We start from the raw sequence: 21,100 nt of genomic DNA, 5'->3' as shown, positions 1-21,100 counted from the left end.
GAGAGGCCCCAAAAAATGTCTTCATCACAAGAGGTTAACTGATTTAGACTTTGTTTGCCAGAATTACCCCCTTCCATAAGTAGAAGCTTCACTAAAAAGATAACTATCTTCATGTCCTCATAGACAGAGTTTTCTTTTCAAAAGTAATTGAAAAATACAGTTATTCTGTGCTAGAGACAGGATATACTTGTGTGTCTGAATGTTTAAGTGTATGTGAGTGTGTCTGTATGACATATTTGCAATTCTGGGAATTTATATAAAATCAGTTTCAACTGACTCCCATTTAGATTTTAATCTCATAATATTAGACAGATTTAATCTCTTACAATATTAGACTTCCAACTGGATGTTCTTTCCAGTACACCTACAGTCTAAGAAACCCTGAAAACTCTTTGCTAAACTTCAGGGTAAAGACCCAGCTCTTTCTAATCAAAAATCTCTTCAAACACAAAATCCAATTACTTAACCCTCTTATCCAAAGAGAAATACAGAATAGAATAATTTTCAGTAGCTCTATTTTCAGTAGCTATGGGCAGCACCATAAAAACACCGTTGGAATCAAATATTAAGTGAGCTGAAAATATTGAACATTCTCCTCTCTGCATCTGAAACATGCATAAAGAGAGCTTGAAAAGAAACACAAAGATGTAACAAATAGTGGTTGAGCTTTCATTGTATTTCAGCATTTGTAATGTGATGCTTCAGAGTGGAAAACACTGAAGATGAATTCTAGTCCTTATAATGCTGAGATCCTGTTCCCATCTTCTATCCCACCCACTACCCTCAATTCTCCTTGAATTAAGAGAGACACAAAAATAGGATAAACATATGATCTTAACTAAGCCAGAGGTATTACAACAGTTTTCATGAATTGATAAAATTCAATTTTGTCTTTATGTTTTATGCACAATAACTAAATTATAGCTTCAAGGAAAAGGGAAGATATGCATAATAGATCAAAGGTTATAATATATCTCTAAGACAGTTTAGCCCAACATCTTAACTTTTCAGATGCAACGACTGAGGTCCCAAGCCAGTTATTTGCATGATTGCGTTAAGTCCATGGACTTCTGACTTTTTCACAGACCTCTTCCTGCTGTGAGCAAATAAGGCTTTATGGGAAAGTGCCTTGTAACTCCGAAAATACAAATTTTAAATTGTATTATTATGCTTATCTAACCTACATGTCTTTAAATGAAGAATAATGAGTCAAATAGTATCAGTAAACATCGTTATGTGCATTAAGTAATCAGAGCCAATGTTTCATCTTTACATGTTTAATCATGAAAGAGTATCAATAAAAATGTATTTTTTTCTTCAAACGAAGTGTTTGTTAAAAATATCTATTACACTCGCAAAAATATGGGGAAATAGGGGCTTTTGTATAATACTAATGGGAGTGTGAACCAGAACAGCTTTGGAGAGCAATTTGGCAATAGCGATTAAAATAGAAGATATTCAGAGCCCATTACTCAGCAATTTCATTTCTCTGGGGTATTAGAAAGATGGGCACAAGAAACATAATGTCCATTTATAGCATTGCTTGAAATAAAAAATTGGAAACAACCCAAATGTTCATCACTACAGTACAGAACAACCAAACTGTCATATATCTCATACAATTAACAGTATAATGAACAATTAAAAAATTAATTAACTAGATACACATTTATCAACATGGATAAATCTCAAAAACATGTGAAAAACATTACAAAAGAATAGAATAGTATCATTTAGGTACATTTTAAAAAGACAAAAATCAATACTGCATATTGTTTGTGTACAAATACACCTATAATAAGAAACACACAACAATGATACACACCAATTTTAGGGTATGGTTACTGCTAATGAAGGGTGGAGTAGAGAGGGGATTAGTGTTAGACATATCACTGATTTACAGATACATCTCTTTTTTAATTGAGCTCTGAATAAAAAGTAGCAAAATGTAGACCTATTTATTTGTTCACAGGTACCTTTCATTATTTCCTGCTCTTTCCATTTGAACTATTTTATAATTAATCTTATTAGTTTATTACTGATGTTAACAAAATTGATTTTAGAATAGGAATGCCACTTTTCCATAAGTCAGAATATATACATATATATATTCTGTGTGTATATATAATATATACACATGTGTGTGTATATATATACATATATATATGCACATATATATACATATATACACATGTGTGTATATATACATATATACATATATATATGATGAACTATATATATGGTAATAAGTGCAGTAATTACTGTAATTAATTGTCAGGTTTTAAAGTATATTGATCCAAAGTATATGAACTTTGAAATCACACTGCCTTGACTCAAATGCCTATAGTATTTATAGGTTGTATGGCCTTAGATAAGTCACTTAAACTTCTCTGGACCTCAGTAACATCATCTGTAAAACAAGGATCAGAGTAACAGTAACTGCCTTGTAGGGTTGTTACAATGATTAAATGAACTAATACATGGAAAACTGCCTAGGATATCATGTTTGAAAAAGGTTAAATATTATTATGTTCTGACAAAACTTATCTTGAATTACCTTATTATATGTCTACACTGGCCAAATGCATCAAATACTCACTCATTTCTTAAATTCTCTACCTTTGAGGACTAACCAATTAACTAAGGATTTCCAGTTGTTAGAGTTTTTAGAGAAGAGTGTTAATTAATTTGTACATTCAAACATAGTTCATCCCTATTACACAACAGATTACTTGTGGTCAAAATGACCTGATGATCTAACAAGGGCAGTGCTGTCTACCCAAATTTTATTTAAGTAAATATCAGCTGTTTTGCACATTGTCACATGTGTTGACCAGTTGTCCAACAATTTCTCATCTCTCACGTGTCTGTGTTAAATTTGCAAGTAGAATAATTTGTCTGTAAATGAAGGGGTTTTTTTATTGTTGATTTAGGATTTGAGATTGTGTATTCTTTTCCATTTTTTTATCTTTCTTTTCTTTTTAAAGTCCTCTGTTAAATTTCTCATTAGAAATGGCAATGTTAACTTATCATGCCCTAAAGACTTATGGTGAAGATCACAGGGGTTGTTAAAGCAGGGTTAGCTGTGGAATACTGTTCTTTTTTTCTCCTGGAAAGGTTGGAATTTAATTGTTTACTTTTTAGACAAATATGCTTTTGGATTGTCTGTGACAAAAAAGGGCATATGGATGTGAAACTCATTGTAGCACAGTGGGATTATGTGCTAAAGTCCAGGGCAGGACAAACAAGCATAGTCTCAGATCAAACAGTTACCTCTTAATAAAATCTCAGATGAACAACTTTTGTTTTATCTTTGCCAATGCCTACCAAAAGATCAAATGAAATTTGTTATGTTGACTACTACATTTTTTTATTTCTTATTTTAAACATTTGTAAAAATAATTTTACCAGATGTAATTGGGAATTTCAAGCCAATTTAAAATAAAACAACATGCTATATACATGGCTTTCTTCCTGTTGAAATACCATAAATTGGGCTTTAAATAGAAGCTTTAATTATGTTATATGAAAGAATCTACACTTAAATATTCTCTTTTGGACATGGTAGTAATGATATTTCACACTGCATTTCACCAAAAAACATGAAAGCAAAGAAAATCATAATTCTATCTTAATTTTCAAAACACATTAAGGGAAAACTATCCTATTTCCATGTAGTAAGAAAAAATACCAAAGTGCATTACCACCATTTTGAGTACCAGGAGAATTACTTATAAACACTCCACTCATTATTTTTTTACCTTAGTTGAATTTTCCAGCATCAAGATCTTTGGGTGCATTTATAACATACTATGATTTTTTTTTAATTGCAGTACCCAGGATTTACAATTTGAAGCAGAGGTCGCAAACTGACAGCCCATGGGCTAGATCCAGGTCACAGATGGGTTTTGTTTTGCCTGCATAGTGTTGTGTTTGTGCTTTTTACTAAGTTACCAACATTTAAGGATTAGAGAATTTCATATAAAACTCTGGATTGCTGGCTTCTCTTAAAAAGTCATATCTTAACAACACTGGGCCTATATTTCTGCATGGTAGCAATCAGCTAGGCTGAGTAATGGCTGCCACCTTTGGAAAAAATATATATTCTCTAGGTCACCATAGTCCCCATCACTCCCAATTGCTTATGGTCTTTCATTTACATTACCAGCCTTGCCTCAGTAGGCGTTAGAGTTTGCAACCCTCCTGTGTCTCTGTGGTTTCTATGAGTGAATCAGTACATACCCTTTAGAAACACTTTGTGGTTTTCCTCAGATTACAGTAAAAGTAAAAGCTCATTATATATGTGTGTGTGTGTGTGTATATATATATATATACATGTAGTGTGTGTTCTTATTAATCTAGAAATAAATATGCAGTTATAAACTACTGTTATGCTTCATTAAAAGAGAGAGGCTGACATTAACTTGCATGTCATTTTAAAGGAAAACATAAATAAAATGAAGGTCAATTTCAATGAGTGAATTCAATTGCACTCTTATAAAATCAAAGACACTTACTTTTAATATCCCAAACCTAAACTCAAAACTCAACCCATTTAAAGTTTTTCTGTTAAAGACATTCATTTATGCAGTCTAGTGGATTCTAGTCTCCCCCAGCATTGAAGTTACCATCTAATAGACAGTTTGGCACTTAAGGAGGCACATCCACTGCTTCAGGTCAGTTGGGTATTATTTAGTGTGCGTGATGCTTAAGAGTATAATTTAGTATAGAAACTGTCCCAGATATTAGAAACACCACTATAGTGATTCTCATTTTCTATGTTGAAAATCCAGGATAAATCACATGGTATGGTCCCCATCTCTCCCACACCCCTGTGGCATTTCTTATAGAAAAAATGTGGATAAAACATGCATCCAAGGGAAGCCCTAAAGGAAGAAGGAAAAGTCACCAAAAGGTGATTTAACCTGAGAAGAGTGTGTGGAAGAGAAGAGGGGGCACAGTTGCGGGCAATATCAAAACCATACTTTATTATCATGAGTTGCCCTCCTTTCCCCTTACCTCTCTGAGTTACTGCCCATTCTTTTCCCCATTGCAGCCTAAAAGGTATGAGGCCTGGAGTAGTATGATATCTCTGACTGTAATTTAACTGAAATCATCATAGGTACGTTAGGAAGTTTCAAGCATAAATATTCTTAGACTTCCAAATAATTTAAAAATGTATTTTTAAGAGGAAAATAATTTCACATATTTTAGAAATACTAGCATGCCTACAAAATCTATCTGTGCCTAATGCTTAGAATAACTTTGGAGGATTAGAGGGCCTGGAATTTTTTTTCCATTATTATATAGCACACTTAATAGCCTGTGCTGCCCTGCAAAAGTGAATGTACCTTCCTAAGCATTTTCAGAGTCATGGGGCGGGTATTACTTTCCCATTATTTTATATAGGTGTCATGGTTTGATGTCACTGACCCTCACTCAACCCCCATCAACTCGGCAGCCTTTCTCTAGTTTCTGCTTTAATTCCCAGGGATTTAAACTCCACAGGGAGTTGCTCCCTGTGGCTGGAAGTCATCTCCCCACTGCATGGTCCTGAGATCTAGTCCCAGTTAACAGATATAAATGATCACTAACTGGCAAGAGGGAAACTGTGGAGACCCCAATTAACTAAAACCCTCAAATACACAGACAGGTTCTAATTAGCTATTTGGATTTCATTTTTCTTGTTATTAAATAAGGATTAAACATGATTCAGTATTTGCTGCTGAAAATTTTAAATGGCTCTACTTTCCTACTTTAGTAAGTATAGTACAAAGAACAAAATTACTGAATTTGGTCTGAATCTGTACAGGTTCCAGGACATTCCCAGGAAGTGGATTTTTAAAAAATAAATACATAAATACCTGTTAACAGCTTGTTTTCTTGTCATTTGCCTCTTCCTTCTAAAAGGAGAGTATAGCAAAAAATAAATAAATAAAACTGGTTAATTGAGAGTTCTGGTTAGTTAGCTTCCAATTAATCAAGGCTTTATTATATTTCACAAAAAAAATCTTAAATTCTGCAGAAATTTAAGATAGGTAACACACAATGAAACACCAGCAGGGAAGAGCACAAAGAAGGTAGGAAAGCCGGAATTGCTATTAGATAACATTTTAAATATTTCTGGTCTAATCCCCATTGAGTAAAGAATAATGTGAAATGTCATATGGTTGAGGGCTTTTCTATATATGAAGGCAAGGAAATAAGGTTACAGATTTCTTGAAGAAAATGGCCTCGGGTCGTAACAATTCCAAAAAAAGATTCAGCAATATTGTGTCTTCTCCCTTTCTCTCAAAAGCCTTACTTCCCATCCCATTGGGTATTCCAATACATTTTAGGGGGAAAAAATCACCTTCGAATTTTTGGTCTCATTTTTTACTTGGCCAACAGGATAATAAAACTAAGCCAATATCAATGTTATGCCTTAATTTCCTAAACATGGAGCCATTAATCACACAGCTCACTATATACTTATATCTGGAACACTACTGAACTTTCTTACATCTTTCCCAAAAGGGTTACACAAGCACACACCCACATATACACAGGCACACATTCACACACACATAGTCACACACACATACACACAAAATTAAGTTAAACACAAACAAAAGAGCTCAATAAAAAACCCACATAGTGAGCTTAGTTAAGAAAACAACCATTTGTTACAGTAACATAGTATTTCCCATTGTTACCAAACCCTTTAATGAAGAACAATGAAATCTAAAATCATCACGGGAAGATGGCAGCATGAGTAGTTCAGAGGAAATCTCCTCCCCAAAACATATATATTTATGAAAATACAATAAATACAACTATTCCTAAAAGAGACACCAGTGGATGCAGTACAACAGCCAGGATACATCTACATCTGTGAGAACTCAGCATCACATGAAGGGGGTAACATACAAGCCACGGCCAGGCGGGACCTGAACGCTCCCCCACCCCAAAACGTGGTAGGAAGAAAGGAGTTGGAATGGGGAGGGAGGGAAAGCCCAGGACTGCTAAACAACCAGCTCTAGAAATCCACACCCAGAACGCAGACACAAGGTGCATGGGGTGCTGGATATTAGAGAAACGGAAAACCAAAACCTGTGGGCAGGTCCCCGCAACCAGCGCCCCCGAGACAAAAGAAAAGCTAGTGCTTTCTGCAAGTCTTAAAGAGACAGGGACCCCATAGCTCGACAAAGTTGGGGCGGCACACATAGCCAGTAGCGGGGAATCTCGGGGAAACTTAGGCACCCTAAAACCCAGGGAAGCAGTGCAGCTCTGAAGCCCCTCACGGCACTAAGCACTGTGCGAGTCACTCCTCCAACTGGCACAGACCCCAACACACCGGTCCAATAGCAGGAGAGTGGCAGCACATAAGGGAGACGGCAGTGCCGGAAGGGACCGAGAGAAAATCCATGCACCAACAGGACCAGAGGAGACCAGGAGAGGTTTGTGTGAGCCTGCAGCAGTGCGACCGAACAGACCGAGCAGGGCTCGCACACACCGGCGGCAGGGGAGCCAGAGGAGCCCGGTAAGGGCCCGTGCGCACCTGCAGTGGAGCCAGAGGGAGCAAGCGCCCACCCAGCAGCCAACCGGAATCCCAGCACAAGGCACAGCCACACGGGCCAGACCCAAAGGCCACTGCTGGCACTGAGCAGCCCGGCAGGGTCGTGGCTAGCATGGAAAAGCGCATCTGGCGAGCCTACCACTCCCCGCAGGGCTCCATGCTGATCTGCCAGACACACTGGCCATAGCAGTTTAGGGGATTAACCCGGTGGCTGTTCCAGGAGTGCGGGTAACCATCACAGGCAGCAGAAAAGGGCAAGGCATCCAGCAAGCAGGAAAGGACTTTCTTCTCCCAGCTGACACACCCGCAACCTGCCTACACGCACTGCTATCACCATGGAAAAGCAAAACAAATTGGTCCAGTCCGATACTTCAAACAACACCTGAGAAAGGATCTGCAGAGGCAGACCTAACCAGTCCCCCTGAAAAATAATTCAAAATAAAAATCATAAGCATGCTGACAAAGCTGCAGAGAAATGTGCAAGAGCTAAGTGATGAAGTCTGGAGGGATATTACAGATGTCCGGAGGGAGATTACAGAAGTAAAACAAACTGTGGAAGGATTTGTAAGCAGAATGGATAAGATGCAAGAGGCCATTGATGGAATAGAAACCAGAGGACAGTAACACATACAAGCTGATGCAGAGAGAGATAAAAGGATCTCCAGGAATGAAACAATATTAAGAGAACTGTGTGACCAATCCAAAAGGAACAATATCCACATTATAGGGGTATCAGAAAAGAAGAGAGAGAAAAAGGGATAGAAAGTGTTTTGAAGAAATAATTGCTGAGAACTTCCCCAGACTGGGGGAGGAAATAGTTGCTCAGACTACAGAGGCACACAGAACTCCCGAGAGAAGGTATCAAAAGAGGACAACACCAAGACACATAATAATGAAAATTGCAAAGACCAAGGACAAGGACAGAGTATTAAAGGCAGCCAGAGAGAGAAAAAAGGTCACCTACAAAGGAAAACCCATCAGGTTATCATCAGACTTCTCATCAGAAACCATTCCAGAAGAGAATGGCATGATATATTTAATGCAATGAAACAGAAGTGTCTTGAATCAAGGATACTGTACCGAGCATGATTATCATTTAAATATGAAGGAGGGATTAAACAATTCCCAGACAAGCAAAAGTTGACGGAATTTGCCTCCCACAACCCAATTCTACAGGGTATCTAAGAGGGACTGCTCTAGATGGGAGCACTCCTAACAAGAGCACAGAACAAAACATCAAACATATGAAGAAAGGAGGAGGAGGAAAAAGAAGGGAGGGAAATAATCAGCAGACTGTGTATATAACAGCTCAACAAGTGAGTGAGGTCAGAGAGTAAGGTAGTAAACAAGCTAACCATGAACCTTTGGTAAGCACAAATCTAAAGCCTACAATGGCAATCAGTACATATCTTTCAATAATCATCCTAAATGTAAATGGACTGAATGCACCAATCAAAAGACACAGAGTAATACAATGGATAAAAAAGCAAGACCCATCTATATACTGCTTTCAAGAGACTCACCTCAAACCCAAAGACATGCACAGACTTAAAGTCAAGGGACGGAAAAAGATATTTCATGCAAACAACAGAGAGAAAAAAGCAGGTGTTGCAATACTAGTATCAGACAAAAGAGACTTCAAAATAAAGAAAGTAACAAGAGATAAAGAAGGACATTACATAATGATAAATGGCTCAGTCCAACAAGAGGATATAACCATTATAAACATATATGCACCCAATACAGGAGAACCAATATATGTGAAACAAATACTAACAGAATTAAAGGAGGAAATAGAATGCAATGCATTCATTTTGGGAGACTGTAAAACACCACTCACTCCAAAGGACAGATCCACACGACAGAAAATAAGTAAGGACACAGAGGCACTGAACAACACACTAAAACAGATGGACCCAATAGACATCTATAGAACTCTTCATCCAAAAGAAACAGGATACACATTCTTCTCAAGTCCACATGGAACATTCTCCAGAATAGACCACATAACAGGCCACAAAAAGAGCCTCAGGAAAATCCAAAAGATTGAAATCCTACCAAACACCTTTACAGACCACAAAGGTACAAAACTAGAAATAAATAGTACAAAGAAAGCAAAAAGGCCCACAAACACATGGAGGCATAACATCATGCTCCTAAATAATCAATGGATCAATGACCAAATTAAACTGGAGATCCAGCAATGTATGAAAACAAATGACAACAACTACACAAAGCCCCAACTTCCGTGGGACACAGCAAAAGCAGTCTTAAGAGGAAAGTATATAGCAATCCAGCCATATTTAAAGAAGGAAGAACAATCCCAAATGAATAGTCTTATGTCACAATTATCGAAATCGGAAAAAGAAGAACAAATGAGGCCTAAGGTCAGCAGATGGAGGGACATAATAAAGATCAGAGAAGAAATAAATAAAATTGAGAAGAATAAAACAATAGAAAAAATCAATGAAACCAAGACCTGGTTCTTCAAGAAAATAAACAAAATAGATAAGCCTCTAGCCAGACTTATTAAGAGAAAAAGTGAGTCAACATTCATCAACAGAATCAGAAATGCGAAAGGAAAAATCACGACGGACCCCACAGAAATACCAAGAATTATTAGAGAATACTATGAAAACCTATATGGTAACAAACTGGAACACCTAGGAGAAATGGACAACTTCCTAGAAAAATACAACCTTCCAAGACGGACCCAGAAAGAAACACAAAATTTAAACAGACCAATTACCAGCAACGAAATTGAATCAGTAATCAAAAAGCTACCCAAGAATAAAACCCCGAGGCCACATGAATTTACCTCAGAATTTTATCAGATGTACATAGAAGACATAACACCCATTCTTGTTAAAGTTTTCCAAAAAATAGTAGAGGAGGGAATACTCCCAAACTCATTCTATGAAGCCAACATGACACTAATACCAAAACCCAGGCAAAGACCTCACCAAAAAACAAAACTACAGACCAATATCCCGGATAAAGGTAGATGCAAAAATACTCAACAAAATATTAGCAAATCAAATTAAATACATCAACAGGATCATACACCATTACCAAGTGGGATTCATCCCAGGGATGCAAGGATGGTACAACATTCAAAAATCCATCAACAGCATCCACCACATCAACAAAAAGAAGGACAAAAACCACATGATCATCTCCAAAGGTGCTGAAAAAGCATTCAACAAAATTCAACATCCACTCATGATAAAAACTCTCAAGAAAATTGTTACACAAGGCAAGTATCTCAACATAATAAAGGCCATATATGATAAACCCACAGCTAACATTATACTGAACAGCGAGAGGCTGAAACATTTTCCTCTGAGATCAGGAACAAGACAGGGATGCCCACTCTCCCCACTGTTATTCAACATGGTACTGGAGGTCCTAGCCACAGCAATCAGACCAAACAAAGAAATACAAGGAATCCAGATTGGTAAAGAAGAAGTCAAACTGTCACTATTTGCAGATGACATGATATTGTACACACAAAACCCTAAAGACTCCCATGCAAAACTACTAGAACTAATATCAGAAATCAGCAAAGTTGCAGGATACAAAATTGACACACAGAAATCTGTAGCTTTCCTATACACTAATAATGAACTAATAGAAAGTGACATCAGGAAAACAATAATATTCACAATATCATCAAAAAGAATAAAATGCCTAGGAATAAACCTAACCAAGGAAGTGAAAGACCTATATCCTGAAAACTACAAGACACTCTTAAAAGAAATTAAAGAGGTCACTAACAAATGTAAACTCATCCCATGCTCCTGGCTAGGAAGAATTAGTATTGTCAAAATGGCCATCATGCCGAAAGGAATATACAGATTCGATGCAATCCCTATCAAATTCCCAACAGCATTCTTCAATGAACTGGAACAAATAGTTTAAAAATTCATATGGAACCGTCAAAGACATCAAGTAGCCAACACAATCCTGAGAAGGAAGAATACAGTTGGGGGGATCTCACTCCCCAACTTCAAGCTCTACTAAAAAGCCACAGTAATCAAGACAATTTGGTACTGGCACAACAGAGCCACAGACCAATGGAACAGAATAGAGACTCCAGGCATTAACTCAAACATATATGGCAAATTTATATATGATAAAGGAGCCACAGACATACAATGGGGAAATGACAGTCTCTTCAACAGATGGTGCTGGCAAAACTGAACAGCTACATGTAAGAGAATGAAACTGGATCACTGTCTAACCCCATACACAAAAGAAAACTCCAAATGGATAAAAGACCAGAATGTAAGTCATGAAACCATAAAAGTCTTAGAAAAAAACATAGGCAAAAATCTCATGGACATAAACATGAGTGACTTCTTCATGAACGTATCTCCCCAGGCAAGGGAAACAAAGGCAAAAATGAACAAGTGGGACTATATCAAGATAAAAAGTTACTGCACAGCAAAGGACACCATCAATAGAACAAAACGGTGTCCTACAGTATGGGAGAACATATTCATAAATGACAGATCCGATAAAGGATTGACATCCAAAATGTATAAAGAGCACACATGCCTCAACAAACAAAAAGCAAATAATCCAATTAAAAAATGGGCAGAGGGAGAGAGGATTAAAGATGGCGGTGTAAGAGGAGAGACAGAGGCTTCCTCCTAAAATTGGATACAATTAGAAAATTCAATTGGCGCAACTAATCCTGAGAGAGCAACAGGAAAGAGGATGCATCAGACTGCACATCCCTGGAGAAAAGAGCAGACCTTAGTGAATGGGGTAACGTATCAGAGCTGTGGCTCTGTGGGACCTGAGCCTCTACCCAACCCCAGCTCAACAGCGGGAGGAAGAGAAATGGAGCAGGGAGGGAGTGAAAGGTTTGGGACTGCTGAATACCTAGCTCCAGAGATCTGCACTGGGAGCACAAACCTACATTTCATGGTGCTTTCATGAGACTCACATGACTACTGGGTTGGAAAGTTAATACAGGCAGAGTTCCTGGGGACACTGGGATTCCGGCTACTTGTGGAAAGCAGGGATCCATATCCAGCTGCTCTGGGACAAAAACTTACACATGTGTGACTGGCCCACTGGCTCAGGAAGTGGAGAAAAGCACAGGAGCCAGGAGTAGGGGAACAGCTCTTTCCTACACACAGGCACCAGTACTGCTCCCCTGCAACCCCCAACATTGCTTCTGGGGCTCAATAGCTACAAAATAGAGCTTCTGGACACTAGGGGGTGCCATATACAAACATGAAACACCAAAGGATCCTTGCCCAGAGTAAAATTGTTAAAACAACACCCGAGAAAGATTTAAATGATATGGACCTCATGACTCTTGCTGAAAGGGAGTTCAAAATGAAAATAATCAACATCCTAACGGAGGTATGGCAAGACATCCAAGAACTCAGGAATGAATTCAGGTCAGAGATCCAATTGTTCAAGAACACGATGGAGGGTATTAAAAGCAGGTTGGATACAGTGGAGGAGACAATAAATGAAATAGAAACTAGAGAAGAGGAATACAAAGAAGCTGAGGCACAGAGAGAAAAAAGGATCTCTAAGAATGAAAGAAAATTGAGAGAACAGTGTGACCAATCCAAGCGGAACATTATTCGCATTATAGGGATACCAGAACACAAAGACAGAGAGAAAGGGATAGAAAGAATCTTTGAGGAGGTAGTTGCTGAAAGTGTCCCCAATCTGGGTAAGGAGATAATCTCTCAGGCCATGGGGATGCACAGATCTCCCAACACAAGGGAACCAAGGAAGACAATACCAAGACACATAGTAATTAAAATGGGAAAGATCAAGAATATGGACAGACTGTTAAAAGCAGCCAGAGGCAGAAATAAGATCAGATACAAAGGAAAGCCCATCAGACTAACAACAGACTTCTCACCAGAAACCTTACAGGCCAGAAGGGAGTGGCATGATGTATTTAATGCCATGAAGCAGAAGGGCCTGGAAACAAGATTATTTTATCCGGCGAGATTATCATTTAAATTTGAAGGGGGGATTAAACAATTTCCAGATAAGCAAAAGTTGAGAGAGTTTACCTCCCAAAAAGCATCTCTGCAGTCTATTTTAGAGGGACTGCTGTAGATGGAAGTGTTCCTAGGGTTAGATAGCTGTCACCAGAGGTAGTAAAATCATGGTAGGGAGAGTGGAGCAGCTGATTGCAAGGCAAATGCAAAATTAAATTGACAATCCCCAAAGCCAATCAAGGGATAGGGAAAAAGTGTAGAATCTGATACCCAATATATAAAGAATGAAGGAGGAAGAAAAAGGAGGAGAAATAGAAAAGAACCTTTACATTGTGTTTGTAATAGCATTCTAAGTGAGTTAAGTTAGACTCTTAGAGAGTAAGGAAAGTAACCTGGAACCTTTGTTAACCATGAATCTAAAGCCTGAAATGGCAGTAAGTACATACCTATCGAAAATCACCCTAAATGTAAATGCACTGAATGCACCAATCAAAAGACATAGAGTCACTGAATGGATAAAAAAACAATACCCATATATATGCTGCTTACAAGAGACTCACCTCACACACAAAGACATACACAGATCTAAAGTTAAGGGATGGAAAAAGATATTTCAGACAAGCAATAGGGAGAAAAAAGCAGGTGTTGCAATACTAGTATCAGACAAAATAGACTTCAAAACAAAGAGAGTAACAAGAGATAAAGAAGGACGTTATATAATGATAAAGGGCTCAGTCCAACAAGAGGATATAACCATTATAAATATCTATGCACCCAACACAGGGGCACAGGCATATGTAAAACAAATACTAACAGAACTAAAGGAGGAAATAGACTAAAATGCACTCATTTTAGGAGACTTCAACACACCATTCACTCCAAAGGACAGATCCACCAGACAGAAAATAAGTAAGGACACAGAGAAACTAAACAACACACCAGAAATGATGGACCTAACAGACATGTTTAGAACTCTACACCCAAAAGCAACAGGATACACATTCTTCTCAAGTTCACATGGAACATTCTCCAGAATAGACCACATACTAGGCCACAAAAAGAACCTCAGTAAATTCAAAAAGATTGAAATCCTACCAACCAACTTTTCAGACCACAAAGTTATAAAACTAGAAATAAATTGTACAAAGAAAGTAAAAAGGATCACAAACACATGGACACTTAACAATACGCTTCCAAACAGTCAATGGAACTGTGACCAAATTAAAATGGAGATCCAGCAATTTATAGAAATAAATGACAACAACACAAAGCCGCAACTTCTGTGGGAAGCAGTGAAAGCAGTCTTAAGAGGAAAGTACATAGCAATCCAGGCATATTTAAAGAAGGAAGAACAACCCCAAATGAATAGTCTAATGTCACAGTTATCAAAATTGGAAAAAGAAGAACAAAGGAGGCCTAAAGTCAGCAGAAGGTGGGACATAATAAACAAAGAAATAAACAAAATTGAGAAGAAAAAAACAATAGAAAAAATCAATGAAGCCAAGAACTGGTTCTTTGAGAAAATAAACAAAATAGATAAGCCTCTAGCCAGACTTATTAAGAGAAAAAGAGAATCAACACACATCAACAGAATCATAAATGAGAAAGGACACATCATGATGGACTCAACAGAAATACAAAGAATTATTAGAGACTACTATGAAAACCTATATGCCAGAAAGCTAGAAAACCTAGAAGAAATGGACAACTTACTAGAAAAATACAACCTTCCAAGACTGACCAAGGAAGAAAAACAAAATCAAAACAAACAACCAGCAAAGAAATTGAAGCAGTAATAAAAAAACTACCCAAGAACAAAACCCCCGGGCCAGATGGATTTACCTCGGAATTTTATCAGACATACAGTGAAGGTATAATACCCATTCCCCTTAAAGTTTTCGAAAAAATAGAAGAGGAGGGAATACTCCCAAACTCATTCTATGAAGCCAACATCACCCTAATACCAAAACCAGGCATAGACCCAACCAAAAAAGAAAATTACAGACCAATATCCCTGATGAACATAGATGCAAAAATACTGAATATAATATTAGCAAACCGAATTCAAAAATACATCAAAAGGATCACACACCACAACCAAGTGGGATTCATCCCAGGGATGCAAGGATGGTACAACATTTGAAAATCCATCAACATCATCCACCACATCAACAAAAAGAAGGACAAAGACCACATGATCATCTCCATAGATGCTGAAAAAGCATTCGACAAAATTCAACATCTATTCATGATAAAAACTCTCAGCAAAATGGGTACAGAGGGCAATTACCTCAACATAATAAAGGCCATATACAATAAACCCACAGCCATCATTATACTGAACAGTAAAAAACTGAACGCTTTTCTTCTGAGATCAGGAACAAGACAGGGATGCCCACTCTCCCCGCTGTTATTTAACATAGGACTGGAGGTCCTAGCCACAGCAATTAGACAAAACAAAGAAATACAAGGAATCCAGATTGGGAAAGAAGTTAAACTGTCACTATTTGCAGATAACATGATATTGTACATAAAAAACCCTAAGGACTCCACTCCAAAACTACTAGAACTGATATCGGAATACAGCAAAGTTGCAGGATACAAAATTAACACACAGAAATCTGTGGCTTTCCTATACAGTAACAATGAGCCAATAGGCAGAGAAATCAGGAAAACAATTCCATTCACAATTGCATCAAAAAGAATAAAATACCTAGGAATAAACCTAGCCAAAGAAGTGAAAGACCTATACCCTGAAAACTATAAGACACTCTTAAGAGAAGTCAAAGAGGACACTAACAAATAGAAACTCATCCAATGCTCTTGGCTAGGAAGAATTAATATCGTCAAAATGGCCATTCTGCCCAAAGCAATATACAAATTTGATGCAATCCCTATCAAATTACCAACGACATTCTTCAATGAACTAGAACAAATAGTTCAAAAATTCATATGGGAACACAAAAGACCCCAAATAGCGAAAGCAATCCTGAGAAGGAAGAATAAAGTGAGGGAGATCTCGATCCCCAACTTCAAGCCCTACTACAAAGCCACAGTAATCAAGACAATTTGGTACTGGCACAAGAACAGAGCCACAGACCAGTGAAAGAGATTAGAGACTCCAGACATTAACCCAAACATATATGGTCAATTAATATTCAAAAAAGGAGCCAGGGACATACAATGGGGAAATGAAGAGTCTCTTCAACAGATGGTGCTGGCAGAACTGGACTGCTGCATGTAAGAGAATGAAACTGGATCACTGTCTAACTCCATACACAAAAGTAAATTCAAAATGGATCAAAGACTTGAATGTAAGTCATGAAACCATAAAACTCTTAGAGAAAAACATAGGCAAAAATCTCTTGGATGTGAACATTAGCAACTTCTTCATGAATATATCTCTCCAGGCAAGGAAATCAAAAGCAAAAATGAACAAGTGGGAATCTATCAAGCTGAAAAGCTTCTATATAGCAAAGGACACCATCAATAGAACAAAAAGGTATCCTACACTATGGGAGAATATTTTCGTAAATGGCACATCTGATAAAGGCTTTACATCCAAAATATATAAAGAGCTCACGCTCCTCAAAAAAGAAAAAGCAAATAATCCAATTAAAATATGGGCAGAGGAGCTTAACAGACAGCTCTCCAAAGAAGAAATTCAGATGGCCAACAGACACATCAAAAGATGCTCCACATTGCTAGTTATCAGAGAAATCCAAATTAAAACCACAATTAGATATCACCTCACAGCAGTAAGGATCGCCTCCATCCAAAAGACAAACAACAACAAATGTTGGCGAGGTTCCGCAGAAACGGGAACCCTCCTACGCTGCTGGTGGGAATGTAAATTAGTTCAACCATTGTGGAAAGCAATATGGAGTTCCTCAAAATGCTCAAAATAGACTTACCATTTGACCCAGGAATTCCACTCCTAGGAATTTACCCTAAGGATGCAGCACTCCAGTTTGAAAAAGACAGATGCACCCCAATGTTTATCGCAGCACTATTTACAATAGCCAAGAAATGGAAGCTACCTAAATGTCCATCAGTAGATGAATGGATAAAGAAGATGTACATATACACAATGAAATATTATTCAGCCATAAGAAGAAAACAAATCCTACCATTTGCAACAACATGGATGGAGCTAGAGGGTATTATGCTCAGTGAAATAAGTCAAGCAGAGAAAGACAAATACCAAATGATTTCACTCATCTGTGGAGTATAAGAACAAAAGAAAAACTGAAGGAACAAAACAGCAGCAGAATCACAGAACCCAAGAATGGACTAACAGTTACCAAAGGGAAAGGGACTGGGGAGAATGGTAGGACAGGGAGGGATAAGGGCGGGGAAGAAGAGAGCGGGTATTATGATCAGCATGTATAATGTGGGGGGGTGGGGGAAAGGGAGGGCTTTGCAACACAGAGAAGACAAGTAGTGATTCTACAAAATCTTACTATGCTGATGGACAGTGACTGTAATGGGGTTTGTGGGGGGCGACGTGGGGTAGGGGAGAGACTAGTAAACATAATGTTCTTCAAAAAAATAAAAATAAAAATAAGAAATAAAAAAAAATACACTGAACATCAACATTCTCTAGAAGAGTCATTCCAGAAGATGATCATCAAAAAACTTGAACAAAGATCCTGGCGCTGTTGCAGTTGTAGCTGCATTCATCCCACTGATTCCTGGACCTGCCATTGGAATGAAGAAGGAGATACCTAAGCTGCCCTGTGCATACAGTAAAACAACAAATCTGACTGGATCTATATTGTCGGAACTCAACCAAGAATTAGGAGAAGTGCAAGTTGCAGTGTTCCAAAATTGTGTGACTATAGACTATCTATTGTTAAAAGAACATATGGGATGTGAACAGTTCCCAGGAATGGGTTGTTTTAATTTGTCTGATTTTTCTCAAACTATTCAAATTCAGTTAGACAATATCCAGCATATCATTGACAAGTTTTCACAAATGCCTAGGGTACCTAACTGGTTTTCTTGGTTTCACTGGAGATGGCTGGTAATTGTAGGTCTGCTTTTTTTATATATCTGTATTCCTATTCTGTTAGTGTGTGTACGCAATTTAATTAGTAGTTTGTTAAAACCTATACATGCTTATGTTACTCTACAAGAAGATATGTCAAAGATATAATCTTCCCATGTTTTCTTCCATCTGCTACTTCTATAGCTTTACTTCTTCCTTCCTAATTACAACCCTTTAGTAGAATTTGTGCCTCATATCGAAAATTACCGAGCATCATAAGTCTTCCAAGTGGTAAAGATACCTCAAGACAAATGCTGGGCATAGAAGCCACAGGGTATAAATCTGCAAAGAAGTAAAAAGCTAACCTTTTCAAAGAATATTGTTTCTTTCTCACTTACCAACTTTACATTTCCCTGTATGGCCCCGGAAGATGACTCGTTAGCCAGAGACGGGTAAGATTCCTCAAGGGAGGAACAACCTAAGACAGGCACAGTCGCAGGGGGGCCATCAGGTGAGAAATTGGGGATCAACAGAGGTGAGGCTTAGAACCTCACCCCCCCTGTTTTGAGAGAAATCTTCCGCATCCATGGATGTTTTGTTGCCCTTGTCTAGCTTGGATTAATACTTAGTCTATAGGCACACACATGATCATCTACATTTGCCCTCACAACACTAAATTATGTTTTCTACCTTTATCTTGCATCTACCTACCACTTCAGCATTTTATTAAAAATAATAATAATAATAATAATAATGGAGAAATGTGGGATTCACATATAAATCAAGTATAAAAATCAAATGAATAATCATATCTGACTTGATTGTTTATAGTTCATGATGCGTGATCAAAACCGAAAGTTTCTGTGATATGACTGCCCTTGCACTGTTCACCATGTAAGAACTTATTCACTATGTAAGAACTTGTTCACCATGTATGAACTTGTTCATTATGCTTCAGAAGATTGGAGACTGTTGAGAATTAGATTTGGGGTTGATTAGTGATTGTGCATTGAGTCCCCTATACAGAATTTTATTGTTGTTAACAACCATTTGATCAATAAATATGAGAGATGCCCTCTCAAAAAAAAATACACTGAAGTGCTTTAAACTACATATAGGCAACGACAGCGTGTGTTACATGGTGATCTGTTATCATTAGACAACCATCTAGGAAATTGAATTTGATAAAATTATCTGCTCAATAAACACCAAGTTTTTGTTTTTCTAAAAAAAAATGGGCAGAGGAACTGAATAGACAGCTCTCTAAAGAAGAAATCCAGATGGCCAACAGGCACATGAAAAGATGCTCCACGTCGCTAGTTATCAGAGAAATGCAAATTAAAACCACAATGCGATATCACCTCACACCAGTAAGGTTTGCCACCATCCAAAAGAAAAACAATAAGAAATGTTGGCGACATTGTGGAGAAAGGGGAACCCTCCTACACTGCTGGTGGGAATGTAAATTAGTTAAACCATCGTGTAAAGTAATATGGAGGTTCCTCAAAGAGCTCAAAATAGAAATACCATTTGACCCAGGAATTCCACTTCTAGGAATTTACCCTAAGAATGCAGCACTCCAGTATGAAAAATACAGATGCACTCCTATGTTTATCGCTGCACTATTTACAATAGCCAAGATATGGAAGCAACCTAAATGTCCATCAGTAGATGAATGGATAAAGAAGATGTGGTACATATACACAATGGAATATTACTCAGCCATAAGAAAAAAACAGATCCTACCATTCGCAACAACATGGATGGAGCTAGAGGGTATTATGCTCAGTGAAATAAGCCAGGTGGAGAAAGACAAGTACCAAATGATTTCACTCATATGTGGAGTGTAAGAACAAAGGAAAACTGAAGGAACAAAACAGCAGCAGAATCACAGAACTCAAAAATGGACTAATAGTTACCAAAGGTAAAGGGACTGGGGAGGACGGGAGGGAAGGGAGGGATAAGGGTGGGGAAAAAGAAAGGGCATTACAATTAGCATGTAGAGTACGTGGGGAGTACAGGGAGGGCTGTGCAACACAGAGAAGACAAGTAGTGATTTTATAGCATCTTACTATGCAGATGGACAGTGACTGTGAAGGGGTATGTGGGGTGGACTTGGTGAAGGGGGAAGCCTAGTAAACATAATGTTCTTCATGTAATTGTAGATTAATGATACCAAAATAAAAAGAACCCTCAAAAAAACATAAAATAAAATAAAATAATAAAATAAAATAAAATAAAATAAAATAAAATAAAATAAAATAAAATAAAATAAAATAAAATAAAGACATGCTAAAACATGTAAGGACAGTAATTTCGCTCTATCGAACCTTAGTACACAGGAACGTCCCTGTAGTGCCCACTACAAATATATATGGTTAGTTCATCACTCCTTCATAATCTCTTCTTCTAATAGCTTTTTGCTTGAAGTCTCCTTTCAGATTTTTTGGTTAGTTTTTGAAAGGCAACTGTTTTTCCTGCTTAAAGGTCTGTGGAAACTTGTAGATTTCTAAATAAACCACAAGTGCAAACATGTATCTGGAGTTGTTGGGAAAAGGAGGTGGGAGTGAA

The 21,100-nt window shown here is 37.7% G+C and overlaps 1 protein-coding gene across 2 annotated transcripts in view; it reads right to left on the bottom strand.

The window, feature by feature from the left end:
• The window catches only part of DACH2 (dachshund family transcription factor 2), a 722,046-nt gene that overhangs the window by 554,407 nt on the left and 146,539 nt on the right, over positions 1 to 21,100 (bottom strand). For both annotated transcript variants that reach the window (XR_012127367.1, XM_073227574.1), the window contains exon 2: positions 5,865 to 5,903. Coding sequence is in view for 1 of the 2 variants with exons in the window: in XM_073227574.1 (XP_073083675.1) it covers positions 5,865 to 5,903 (39 nt within the window). In the remaining variant the exon portion in view is untranslated. The remainder of the gene's footprint in view (positions 1 to 5,864; positions 5,904 to 21,100) is intronic.

Source organism: Manis javanica, chromosome X, assembly GCF_040802235.1.
Source record: "Manis javanica isolate MJ-LG chromosome X, MJ_LKY, whole genome shotgun sequence".
NCBI lineage: Eukaryota > Metazoa > Chordata > Mammalia > Pholidota > Manidae > Manis > Manis javanica.
Note: the sequence above shows the minus strand (reverse complement) of the source record. Positions and strands in the feature narration are given on the sequence as shown.